We start from the raw sequence: 13,611 nt of genomic DNA, 5'->3' as shown, positions 1-13,611 counted from the left end.
AAATAGTAGCTGCTGTTTAGGTTATTATTATGTTAACTGTCATTGTTTTCTGAAATCACTCTCAACCAGAAAATATCTCAATATTTACTGCAACCGTTTAAACATTGTTTACTAAGAGACGAAACAAAACTGAAAGAAATGCAGAAGTTATCAAAAATAGTCACATGCTTGATAGATGTTAAACTTTCCAGACAGTGACATACAAAAGAACTGACAACATCACAACAAAGTTTTTTTTTTTGTTTTTTTTTTTGTTTTTTTTTATTCGGAATCATATATTTAGTCCTTTGTCGAAGTTAGAGAAATGTATTAGAAATACAATCAAAAAAAAAAGAAGAGCGGAGCACTGATATCAGAAGTTTATTTTTAGCTTTTCAACTTGTTGCTCTTCTTTTTTTGGGGGGCACTTTTTGTAAGTGAAATGGAGCAAAGTTTGAGCATAGACGGGTGTTTTGCTGCAGTTTTCTTATTTTCTTTTCTTGTGTTGTTATGGGAGAGTTTGTTGAGTTTGTCCTCTCCTCTATTTCTTCCTCCATGTAGTTAACTGCATGTGTCCATGGTGCTGCTGCTTTGCTCTTTCCCATGTACTGGCAGCACATCTTCATCCCCGTGCTGCCCCCGCATCTTCTGGACTACTGCTGGTAAGGCTGGCCAACTCTAAAGCACACGCACCGACAGAGACACACACATACACCTTCAATATCATATTAATAAATGCTCATCCTCTCCCAGTTCTCTCCAGCCATTCTTCCAGGCACCTTCCAACACACACACACACACACACACACACACACACACACACACACACACACACACACACACACACACACACACACACACACACACACACACACACACACACACACACACACACACACACACACACAGTTGATACATAAATGCACACCATGTCCGATTTTGCACGAAGCTTCACCACTAAAACCTTGTTGTAAATGTGTAGCCCCACATGTTCACACATTCTCCCACCCGCTCTTCATGTTCTTGCGAGTCCTCTTGTGGTGCGCCCTGTCTTGTGTGGCTCCTCGACATAATGAACAGCTTGGATCACCTTGCTCCATATTTCATGCCAGTGCTAGCACCACCACTCTCATCATCTTAGCTCTCTCAGGGGTTCATTACCACCCATCCAACGCAAATCCGACAAATCTGAATGGACTTGATTGAAAGTGAATGGATGGCAGAAGTAATGGCTCATCTACAAATCTACATGCGTTCAGGTCAACTTCAGATCTGCACGTTAAAAGAGAGAGAGAGAGAGAGAGAGAAAAAACCCACAACGTGGGGAAGTCGGCTTATGTAAAAGGAGCAGTTTTTCTTCAGTGAGTCAGTGAAGATAGTTCATACAGTGCAGTGCTTCACCATGAGGGACACATCAGCCTTAAGAAGCTATTCATCACTGACAGTAGAATGTGATTTTCAACACTCTGCAAAGACTCATCATTACCTTATTTAATCACAGGGGTGTCCTCCGTGCACCCATTATGTATCTAAATCCTATTAGTGTGTGTGTGTGTGTCTCTGTGTGCCTTTTTTTCCCCTGGATTTTGGTGTGCATTAAGTCTGTGCTGCACATTCGTTGGACAGAGAGCAGCTACAGTGCAGAGCTGCAGGCCTGCTGTTTGTGTTTTGTTGCCTTAAGTTGATTACAAGCCCGTGGCTTCTGAATCCGTCTGGCCTCAAAGACTCAGATCCAAAACGTCCGATTATTATATTACTGCCTGAGTAAACCTCAGCTTCAAAATAGTTTGCCATTATTTGCCTGTATTAGTTAAATGTATTCCGTTTGGATGGTGGAACATTATAATCCAACTTTCTCTTGCCACTAATTTTCAAAGTGAAAATAAATCACATAAAACAGAAATAACATAATAACCCTGTACAACATGTTTTTAGAGTGAAAAGAAAGTTTGATATTTCTGGCCTTTAGCTTTCTAGGAAGTGTTCCAAGTCCTTCTTGGTTTTCTGAAATTACACCACACAGATAAAATTATTTATTAAAAAAATAATATCCTCAAATGAACAACAACAAAAACACATTTATTGTCTTTAACTCATCTATTGCAGTTGTGGCTGAGTTGAAGTATTCTCAGTATTCAGTTTATCAAGTAGCCAAAATGACCCACTTATATTTTTATTTATTTGTTATACAGTTTCATTTGTAATTCAAACCCATCTCCACATAAGATTTACTCTTTGGAGTCAGAAAAAGTACACTCTCTATTTATTTATCTATTTCTATCTGAAGTGTAAAATGAGCATAATGGCACCAGTTTGATTTTTGGTTTTGCTGCTTGCAGTCATTAATCTCATTTCTAACATTCATTTCAGATTCATGGGGATTCTTGTAAAATATTTGGATATGCCTTTTTTTAATGATAATATTATGGGACGCCAATGTGAATTATAACACATTTTTGACTCTTTTCACTTCATCCCCTCATCTGTTTACACTACATAAGTTTGAATGTAAATTTTTGGTTCCATTTTTCAACATTGTCGTTTACAGTTGTACATTTTTCCATTTTATGTTTTGTGAAATTTAAAGCTATGATCAAAGATTGACTTTTCACATTTTTAACCCGAAATGCATTTGGTTTACATTATATAATACAAATAGTTTTTTTCCTCCCCCCCATCACATTAAAGAAGCTACAGTGGATGCTGTTTTAGCTGCTGAATAACTTAGAAGACTTTTAAAATTGCAATCATTGAATGTGTTTGTCTTGATGATATCTGATATTCAATGAATTTGTCTGAAGTAAATTCTGTCTTTACAGCATGTAGTTTTATGATAACATTGCTCAAAGCTTTGGTTTACTTCCTTTATCTGCAGTGCCCCCATGCCATACTTTGTGGGAGTTCATCTTAGTCTGCTGGAGGTAAGTTCATGATCAGTTGGTATTTTTAAACATTTAACAATGCATGTTTTGAAATATGCCGAATTTTACTCAATATGTAATGGACAGTGTGTCTCGTCTGTTTACATAAAACGTTCAGGTGGTGTTTCTTAGTCGGAAATAAACATACAAAGAACCATAATTAAAAAACAAACAAACATTTCTATATAAACTCAACACTGAGGGAGGTACAAATGTGAACTGCCAATTCATTGTTGGCCTCACTGTAAATGCTCATCTCAGGTTGCATTTACTTGTATGAATCATGCTTTTATTTTGTTAAAAAAGGGGGTATTTTATCAAACCTATGTCAAGAAGAAAAAAAAAAAAAAAAGTAATAAAAAGCTAGATAAGTTTTTTTTAACTGGCTTTTTTGTTTATGTCCAATTTTTAACCAGAAGTACAAAAGACACAGCGAGAAAGCCAAAGAAAGCTTCTGCAAACAAAGAGCTTTTCTGCTTCATTGTTAAACCTAGTGTTGGTTGGGGGGGGGGGCAAGCCATCACCAGCACTGCTGTTGTGTGTGAGTGCACGTCGCAGGAAAGCACACGTTTGCACTTGTGTGTGCGCGAGTTAGAATCTGACTGTTTTTGTGTAATTGTGCACATGCATATGTTGTAATGCACACGTGTGTGTGTGTGCGCACGCGCGTGTGTGATATTTGTCTGACAGTTGCGGCAGTGGCAGTATTTATCACACTCTGCATCCGTGACAGACCTTCTTTCCGCCACTACATAATTAGTCCAGATCAGCGCGTGAGCTTCCACTGCACAGGCTGTCACAAAAGTGACAAACTAGAAATTCACACACTATGCTGCTGCCCCCCTCCTCTCTCTCTCTCTCTCTCTCTCTCTCTTGCACACACACACACACACACACACACACACACACACACACACACACACACACACACACACACACACACACACACACACACACACACACACACACACACACACACACACACACACACACACACACACACACACACACACACACACACACACCTACACCTGCATCCTGCACCACAGTGAAATAATTGTTGAATTTGTCGCCATCAGGATGCACACAGCACAGCGCAGCGTCACTGTGTTGTTGTTGATGCATGAGGTTTTGGTAGTGTGGAAAATGTTTGCACAGTCCAAATGTTTCTTCTCGGTGCCATTCTTCATTTTGTGACGGTCTGTCTGTGCGCGTTACATTTAAGATGTTATAACCCCCCCCATACACAATTTTTCTTCCTTAATCGCAAAAGACTCTGATACTACTGTTTCTGTAAGTGTGGCGGCTATATTTTCTGGGTTTTTGTGACCAGCACAGGACTCGGTTTGTCTCTGGGGAAACACACTGGGACCAAACCTTGGACTTAAAATCTCTACATGATTTTGTGATTTCTGAATAATTCAGTTATATTTTCTACCCAGCATTAATCACTTATATGTGTACATAGGAATTAAATTGTATATTATTATTAAAATAATGTAAAATAAATAGTGCCTTGGGGGGGTTTAACAAAGCAAATGTGCACACTTAGAAATAATAGCAGATTCATCATTCATACAGAGAATAATCCCCATTTGTGCAACAACACAAAACTGTGTGTGTGTGTGTGTGTGTGTGTGTGTGTGTGTGTGTGTGTGTGTGTGTGTGTGTGTGTGTGTGTGTGTGTGTGTGTGTGTGTGTGTGTGTGTGTGTGTGTGTGTCACTCTGCATTCATGTCCATTTATGCTTTCAGAAAGTACGCAGCCGGTCACTGGAGGATGTGGTCATTCTGAACGTGGACACAAACACCTTGGAGAGTCCCTTTGATGACCTGCACAACCTTCCTAGTGATGTGGTGAGACATGCACACAATTACATATGGACCTCCAATAGCTTCTCAGCATTTACTGTCTCATTTCATATGACACACAAAAGCTTCAGTTCCCCTATTGTTTTCTTTTTCGCTTGATGTCTCAACAGGATAAACACACACTTTCTGGTCCTCCAACATTTTCCAACACTCATGTTCGTGTGCACACACATGCACATGGCGGCATAGAAAAACACACACACACACACAAACATACACATCCAGAAACTTGTCAAAGTATGGCTCTGTCCCCTCCCCACATCATTAATGACTGCAGTACTGGCTCCTCAGATTGTGGCTGTCTAAAGTAAACTCCCGTCGCGTCGTATGACGCTTGAAGGCAAGCAGCATTCCCCGACCATCAGAGGCTTCTGGGAAAATGTGAAACTCCCTTCCCTTCATCTCCATCCATTCTAATCATTATTTCACAAAGTCTTGCATTTCTGCCTGCCCACTGGCACGTTTCTGTGAACGAGAGATAGGAGGAGGGAACAAGGCAGAGGAGAGAAAAGAAAAAGGCAGAGATGGGTGATTTTGTTGGGGGAGAGAGTGGAAAGAAAGGGGCCAATTACCAGTGTGGGCAGTGAAGCCACCTGCCAGCGCATCGTCTCTTTAATTAATGGAGCACTGACGCTGGTCAGTGCTACAGGAATCATCACCATGGTGTCAGGGTCATTCACACAATCACACACATTTGTGCACGCACTCCCACAAACGGGGAGAACTACACACATGCTTGTCTTCTCTGTCTTTGTCGAAGCAGGGATCTGTTTGTTTAGCGATTCTTCTCGGTGTGTGTATTAGAACTCCTCTGCGAGGCGCTGGGGCTGTGGACGCACTATTACCCACGCTGCTAACAGTAAATACTCGGGCTTCACCGCCTACCGGACTCCTGCCCTACCAGCAGTACATAATTCAATCCGCTGCGCAGCCGACTCACGACCTGCACACACTGCCACGCTCCTATGCTAGGCCTACTAAGACTGTCCACACGTATATGTTACTGTGTACAACAGTATGATTTTTTATAAAAAAAATTTTTTTTTTTAACTCTGTACCATTTTCCTTCCACCTTCTTAGCCTGTTTGCCTCATTGATTTACTGATTGTTAGGATTTTGTGGCACCTGTCTTCTTGCTTGTTTGTCTCTCAGCCTGGACGTTATTTTTGTTTCTCATGCTTCTTTGCCTGTCTGGCTACCTTTCCCTCACTCTCCTGCCCGCCTGCTTCTCTGCTCCCAGGGACAGACGCCTAAATGAAATTGCAAACTGGGTTTGTCATAAAATAAAAAAGAGTCAGGGCTTTCGAAAAGCGACAGGAGCGGAGGGAAAAGCCTTTGTCTTTGCTGCGTGATAAATTAAGTGGCAGACTTGGCACCTTTTTTTGCTTTGATCCCATACTCACCATTTTTCCTGACTAATGACAGAACATAGCCTGCATTTCATGTCAAATTACGCCACCTGAAACGGAAACTTCACCGGCATTAATATATTTATTGTAACAAATTGTTGTTGTGGTTTTTACTCCTATTCATTTGGGGTTTTTTTTCTTCCTCCTGTCTCCTCTCATCTTTTCACAGAGGCTAGTCGATTAATAACGAAGCGAGCAGGTACTAATTGAGTGGAATTCCAGGTCTCTTGTTAGTTTGCTTGTTAGTGATGAGGACATGCCACATGGCATTTGATGTTTGTTTACACACAAGGAGATGTTTGAGGTATTGTGCAGTTTGTCGAGCGGAGGCCTGAAATCTTGATTAATGCTGAGTGATTCCCTGTCTGTGCCGAGCTGCCACACTGTTTCTTAGCTATTAAAACCGCTCGTCATTTCTCTCTAATTCTCCGTGTAACGCTGGCTACTTGACACCCCGAGCAGGCTCCATTCAGTACGAAGCCAGAGCCCGAGACCCATGAAGTAATGATTATTCTAACTTAAAAAGCCCAGCATCACTTTGTATGAATATATAACGCACGGAATGGATTAAAGGTAAAGGCCACAGGCAATTTTTGTTCGTGGTTCAAGTTTAACTAAGAGGGAAAACAAAGCTCTCTGATGTTGATTTAAGCAAACCTTTAGAGATCCATCTAATTACGACGACGCCGACTCCGAGCACATGTGGACTCTATTACGGGGCTCGGCTGACCAGTGGCCGCTGCTTTTAGCAGGTTCAGAGTTCACAGTTGTCCTGAATTAGCTGCTCTCTTTCAGACAGGACCTCTACTCCAGCTCCAGGAGTACCCGCCCCTTAACGGTCCTTTCTCCCCATTTCACACATAATATTTCACATTTATTGACTATTACAAATGCTACTATGCCAGTAGCAGTTCCGTTTAGCAAAAGAGAGAAAGATCTGAATAAGACTGCAATCGGTCAACAAAGGATGCCACAATCTCTTGAGAGTAACATTTGTCTATGTAACATTTGAAAATGTTGCATAAATCAAATATCCATTATTTATTGTGTTTTGCCTGTTAAAATGCACAGAGCATATTTGCATATTGGAAATTATTTAATCACAGCACTGTTTTTATTTCAACTTTTTAATTTTTTAGTTTTACTGACTCAGTTTTTAAAATATTTATATTTCATATTTATTCTTAGTGGAAAAGTGTCTTATTTTACTACATATATTGTGGTATCAGTATATATGAGCAACAATGGAGATGAAACTGCTTTTTTGTTGCTATGTTTATATCTGTGTTATTTTCTTATTGTTATTATACTGTGAGATAATTATAAGAAAATTGATATTTAATCTATTTTGCAAAGTGATTATTAGCAGAAATTTGCACATTTTAAGTTTAACTTAAAGTTTCAATAATTTTACACACTGATGTTAATCTCAGAGAGGAGCTGCTTGTGTCACTATTATCAATGTGTTGACAAGCATGCTGAAAAGAAATACCCAATAAAAAAAAATAAAAAAAAGCTGTCGTGTTTCCCTGGAAGATCAAGGTATTTTTGTTTCTTTCTCAGAGATGCACAGTTCTTCTTCCACGCAGATATTGTGCTGATAAAGTTATAATTGGCTTTTGGTTGGTGGAGCTGTTTACCTCGCTAGTCATTAAAAGTAACCAGGAATAGCAAATTAGATGTCTGTTAATTCTGAAAACAAACAGTGTGTGACTGAATCAGATTGTTTTTTGATCCTGGCAATTGATCTCAAACCAATGAAGGAAGATTTTTTTTTTTTCATGTATTATTCTTTCTGTGCCACATATTCAAAGTGAGGTGGTACAATGCAGCTTACATTTTATTTTCAGATGCTCTCTCTCACATCACAGCCTAATTCCTTCTATTCTCCTCCTCTCTGCCTCCCGCTACTTTGCTGACACCGTGTACCCATACACTCCTAGCCTTCATACATTTGATCATTTGTATTCCCAATCAAGGGGGAAATTTACAGCATACACTCCTACTTCCTGTATTTCAAGCCTGCATTTGGAGGTTTACAAATGAATGAGGGGGTTGAGGTTGTGTCTGTGCACCTCTCCTGAGATCACCTGGCACACTTAATCAAACATCGCGGCTTTAATTTGGTGTTCAGTTTCCGACGCTTCCAGAAAACAACATCTACATCATCATCTACAGCCGACAGCCGGCAACTCTCAAGCACACACACACACACACACGCACACACACACACACACACACACACACACACACACACACACACACACACACACACACACACACACACACACACACACACACGCACACACACTCGTCGAGGATTGTTCATTAATAACATAGTTCGGGAGGAAACTTTGCTACTCACAGGTTTTTGGTTCGTCCGCCAGATTTGCCCATTTTCAGTTTCATTCGGTTTACTGGTGTGTTCCCACTCTTGTGCAGCCAGCGACAGTAAAGCCCCCGCACATGGTTTACTAACTACATGCTGCTCAGTGCTGGGAATGTTGTTGCTCCACCTTAGTTACATACTGTACTTCACCAGGAGTAGACCCTAACCCTGTCCGCACAGCTTCCATTAACAACGTCCCATCATGGCATCAGGCTCTTTTATTATTGTTGATTCTGTTTTATACCTAAGGCAAAGGTGGGTTTCTGCTCATTTGAAGCATTAATTTACAGGTTGTAATTGTTTTGAGAGGCACTGAACTGTACATATACTCTGTCTGCAGCGTTAGCAGCCATTCATTCACTCATGTGGAGTTTAAAAGCTGCACTTCATTTTCACATAGTCGTTCTGCCAGTGGTTCACTCTGGATTAGAAGTCAAAAAGGGAGAGAAGCCTCACCCACTGCGTTAGTTATTGAAGTGAGAGATGACATTTAGCTGTAGTTAATTATGTATGCAAAACTCAGCCGCTCAGCTGCTATAAGAGGTCAGCTTGACAAAGTAACCCCACACCGGGGAGAATCTCATGGCAACGAGATAGCCCTATTAAAACACACACACACACACACACACACACACACACACACACACACACACACACACACACACACACACACACACACACACACACACACACACACACACACACACACACACACACACACACACACACACACACACACACACACACTTTCTCTCCCCTTTGCTTTCCTTGTCTTTCTCATTTTGCCGACCGTATTGGAATGCATCTACTGAACAACAGTCCAACACTCTAAGGAACTAAGTATTACTCATTAAAAGCTTTAATCATTTATCTGTTTATTTTATTTTCTTTGTAATGTTTCTCTATTTAAATAATTTTACTTGACTAATTTCATTTCATTTCATTTTATTTTTACAGTCACACCTAACACCATTAGTGGTCTTATTTGGTTAGTTGTATGAGATGGAAGTGGCTCCACCCCATTAACTGAATTGATTAAAAAGCTTTATGGTTAGAAAATAGAGGGTAATCTTTTCTTCTTAAAAAAGAAAATCCTAAGAAATCCAATATTTATTTTTAATTGAACGAGTGAATGATTTTTTATAGATTCTAACTTACGTGTTCTTTGTGTACGAGACTGTGTTTGTGTATGTGAGAGTATACAGTGTGTGTGTGTGTGTGTGTGTGTGTGTGTGTGTGTGTGTGTGTGTGTGTGTGTGTGTGTGTGTGTGTGTGTGTGTGTGTGTGTGTGTGTGTGTGTGTGTGTGTGTGTGTGTGTGTGTGTGTGTGTGCGTGTGTGCGCGCACAGTTCAAACTGCAGCACATCAAAAGAAAGAGGGAGATTTTCATAACTATTTTTTTCTTTGTAGTTCTTTAATTGCGTCCCCATGGCTTTCTTTCCCTGGACAGAATCTTAAACAAAACATTCTTTTTTTTTGTGAGGAGAAAACCTAACTTTTATTCATTTTTTTTAACAACAGACAAGTGTCAGGGTTATTATTTGAGAGAGGTTTATTTTAATTCTGCGGTGAAAATTTGGAGTATAATTCTCAATATGTGTTAAGGGTTTGTGTATAACTTTTTTCTCATTTGAATTTTATTTATTAATTACGTCAATTATATTTTCAGTCTGCCTCTTCAATTTTGCCTTTTTTTGTGTTTAGATTTTGTCTCGTTTGAAAGTGGAACTTAAATGTTTGTCTAGTCACCAACTGATATATTTCTTTTCTGTCCTTCAACATTGTTCATTCACAAACTAAAAAGGACCATTTTTTTTCAGGTGAAGCTTTAAAATGCAGCATAGTAGCAGTCTTGCATCATTATCGTCCTTTATGATTTGAAAGCATCCAAAGCTTGCCTAAACACACAGTAATGACCGAGTGTCTTGCATGCTTTCCCCTGCAGTATGGTGCGAGTCGGGATTCTTGATAGATGCTTGCTTCTACACGCTGGCACCATGTGTGCGCAGACATTCACAGTCACACAGATGCCTGGTGTCTTCTACAGTGGTGTCATCCCTTACAGTCATTCAGGGATCATCATTGCACCTGCTAATTACCATCTCCAGCTGGAGAGTTAAATGGAGATCTGTTCTATGTCTGACCTTTGACCCCATGCTCTTTATGTGACGCACTTCAAACCCTGTTTGGGGCTGGCTGGGCCGGGCCTTAATGAGGCCCCATGTCTGCCCTCTGAGGGCTGTGCGCCTTGGATGCCCTGCTTTCATCCCCAACCATCTTCCCTTGATGTAAATCGAAAAGATCACAGCTATGGGGAGAAGACCTGTACTGGAAAGGCCTCTCTGCATAGATTATGAATATCATAACTCAACAATTTTTTTTTCTTCTTCCCTCTCCCCCAACCACAGACTCCCCTCTCTCCTCCTGCCACCCCTTCCCTGTACAATGCTATAGTTCTAATTGGACCCAATGGGGGACTCTCTGCCTTTGATCTCATCACCGCCACTGTGACTTTACACTAAAAAATGTCACTGCCAAATAGGGTTATCACCTGTAGAGCCTGGCCTTCCTCTGATGTCTGTGCGCATCTCGTTAGCTTCACTCAAACTGTAGAAGTTAATTAGTTTGACAGAGCCATTACCGTGGAGGCCTACCTGATGATTGTGGCGTAGGCGCCATATTCAAAATCCAATTACTAAATACACATTTATTTTTCTGTGTGAAAGTGCGTAGGGCGGCGGCATGTGGTTCGATATCTATTAGCAAACACAACATTAATTTTTCTGCACATCTGCTATATATGATCTGTTATATGTGACAGTTTAATTAATCGCTACATGTGACTGAAGAGGAATTTTTTTTCATGCTTAATCCTCCTCATGACTAGATGTGAAACTTTGAACACATTGCATTATCACCCATTTTTGTAACACTGGGAAGTAACGTGCAAGTTATTGTGTCCCCACCTCATTAAAAAGTGTATGCCTCTGCAGTGCTCTCAGCCGTTCAAAGCTGCTGTACAGAACTCTGCTGTGTGCCGAGTAAACTCCGCTATCCCGTCTTCTCTGACAGTCTTTGGGGTATGCCTCCCCCTCTTAGACTGACATTGTGTTTGCTTTGATCCCCCCACCCCCGCCCTCCAGAAAAAAAGACAGTTTAATGATTTGCAAGTATGAAAAAAAACTCTGTGAAAATGCACATAAATATGAAATATTAATTACAGAACGGGCTTTACACAAACATAAAAGCATTTAGCACAATGAGTGAATATGTAGATGACACTTGTTAATTTAACCGTGATAAACTTTCTGTTTGATTCCTGGGAGCATTTGCAATGGCAGCACGGGGACGATGTGGAGAGTGAGAAAGCCCAGGGGAGAGGATTCTACACTGTTCGTTTTGTCTCTGTCCCAGTTTAAGACTGCCACTCTCTGTCTTGCTTTCTTTCTTTCTCCGGCGGCCCCTCTATTCCTCTCCGCCTGTCCTCCGTGCGAGCTGTGCTAACACTTTGCTTCTCCTCCTTGAAGTTTTCCACATAGGCTAATTGCAGATGCCAGACCACGATACCCCTCCAATGCAGCAGCTTCTCAGCATGTGGCCTCTGGCCACCACAGATTGAAATACACCTGATCAAAATTTTATCCCATCGCAGAAGAACTGGATTCATTTATTCGAAGCCACAACCTCAGTTTTTATTTATTTATTTGCCTGCTTTTTCCCCCCTCTTTGTCCTCACTGTCCTACCCACAAATGCAGCTATCACCAGTGGTAGAATTAAATCTGTGCTGCTGCAGAGATGAATAAGCCTGGCAATTAACATACGAGACTGTCACAGTGAAGACTGTCGAAGCACCTGTACAAACACCACATGTTGCACTCTTTTCTCACGCAATTGAGCAGACTTGTGGAAAATGCACGAGGACATCAAAATGAAGAGGTAGACTGCTAACCAGAAAGTTTAATTTGGATGTTTCACACACACACTTTTAGCATGTAATCTCTGCATGGACTTGAAGATTTTTTTTTGCCCAGTGTTCAGACAGTGGGTGTGAGAGTGGTGAAGTAGGTAAAAGAGATACCCTCCCCAGGAGAATGGCCACAAGATTTCATCATTATCATTTACCAAGGAAAACAAGCAACACTTTTGTGCATCGTCATTAACGTCAACATTTGTAAGCTGTTTTTTGTCAATTATTTTCTTACAAATTGACAATTTAGGTATTTTGGCTATTTGAGTATGTAGTGTGTGTCTATATATATATATACATAGTCGTTTTTTTTTAGAAATGTAATTAAATACCAGGCTATCACTAACTGTCTGCTGCATTACAGTAATCTAGACCTCCTGTTCAACACAGTCAAATGTGCTTTTGTGTTAAGCTGGCACAGCCCACACGTAGAGCGACAGTCCCTCACTATCCCTGCCTCCTCCTCCTCGCACTGCCACAGCACAGTCAGGCTACTGCTGAGCAGGTGAGGAGAGCCTCTTGACAACTTCCTTCCCAGACTCCCCAGGGCCCGGTGGCCGGGGTGAATCTTTTGTCATCCTAAAACAAGCTCGGGCCTGCTGCTCATCCACTCTCACTTGGAGTCCTGGAGACAGAGCCAGGAGAGGGGAAAATAATTAAAGACGTTTTATGTCAAGAATCCCTTTCTAGAGGGAGTCCGGGAGCGCCAAGAGGGGAGGGGAGAACAGGAGGACTGGAAAAAAAACAAGCAGAAGAGTAGGGCATAGAGCGAGAACTGAAAAAGCATGAAGGTGATGGGGGAGGGCAGCGCAGAGAGGAGAGAGGAGAGGGTGAGAGAGGAAAAGCAAAGATGCGAGTTTCCATTTCCTCTCTGCTGTCCCCTCCCTTCTTGCCACCCCGTGCTCTGCTCAATTAGCAAAGCAGCAGGTGCTCCCAGCAGCACAACAGATAAGCTCGGAGGAAAGGCTGAAGCTTTTCCCTTTCTTTTCTTTCCCTTTTTGAGATGACCTGCAAATGTGATACTTCACACCCAGAATGGGCTAGCTGTTTCCTCCGCCAATTTCAGAGGTGATAAT

The 13,611-nt window shown here is 41.2% G+C and overlaps 1 protein-coding gene across 3 annotated transcripts in view; it reads left to right on the top strand.

Moving 5' to 3' along the window:
• The window catches only part of dennd1b (DENN/MADD domain containing 1B), a 105,586-nt gene that overhangs the window by 63,503 nt on the left and 28,472 nt on the right, over positions 1–13,611 (top strand). For all 3 annotated transcript variants that reach the window (XM_080473842.1, XM_080473841.1, XM_080473840.1), the window contains 3 exons: positions 541–641; positions 2,855–2,900; positions 4,654–4,755. In XM_080473842.1, coding sequence (XP_080329968.1) covers positions 541–641; positions 2,855–2,900; positions 4,654–4,755 — 249 coding nt within the window. The remainder of the gene's footprint in view (positions 1–540; positions 642–2,854; positions 2,901–4,653; positions 4,756–13,611) is intronic.

This window comes from Lipophrys pholis (genome assembly GCF_963383615.2).
Source record: "Lipophrys pholis genome assembly, chromosome: 10".
NCBI classification, from domain to species: domain Eukaryota; kingdom Metazoa; phylum Chordata; class Actinopteri; order Blenniiformes; family Blenniidae; genus Lipophrys; species Lipophrys pholis.
This window is presented reverse-complemented; position numbering and strand designations above follow the sequence as displayed.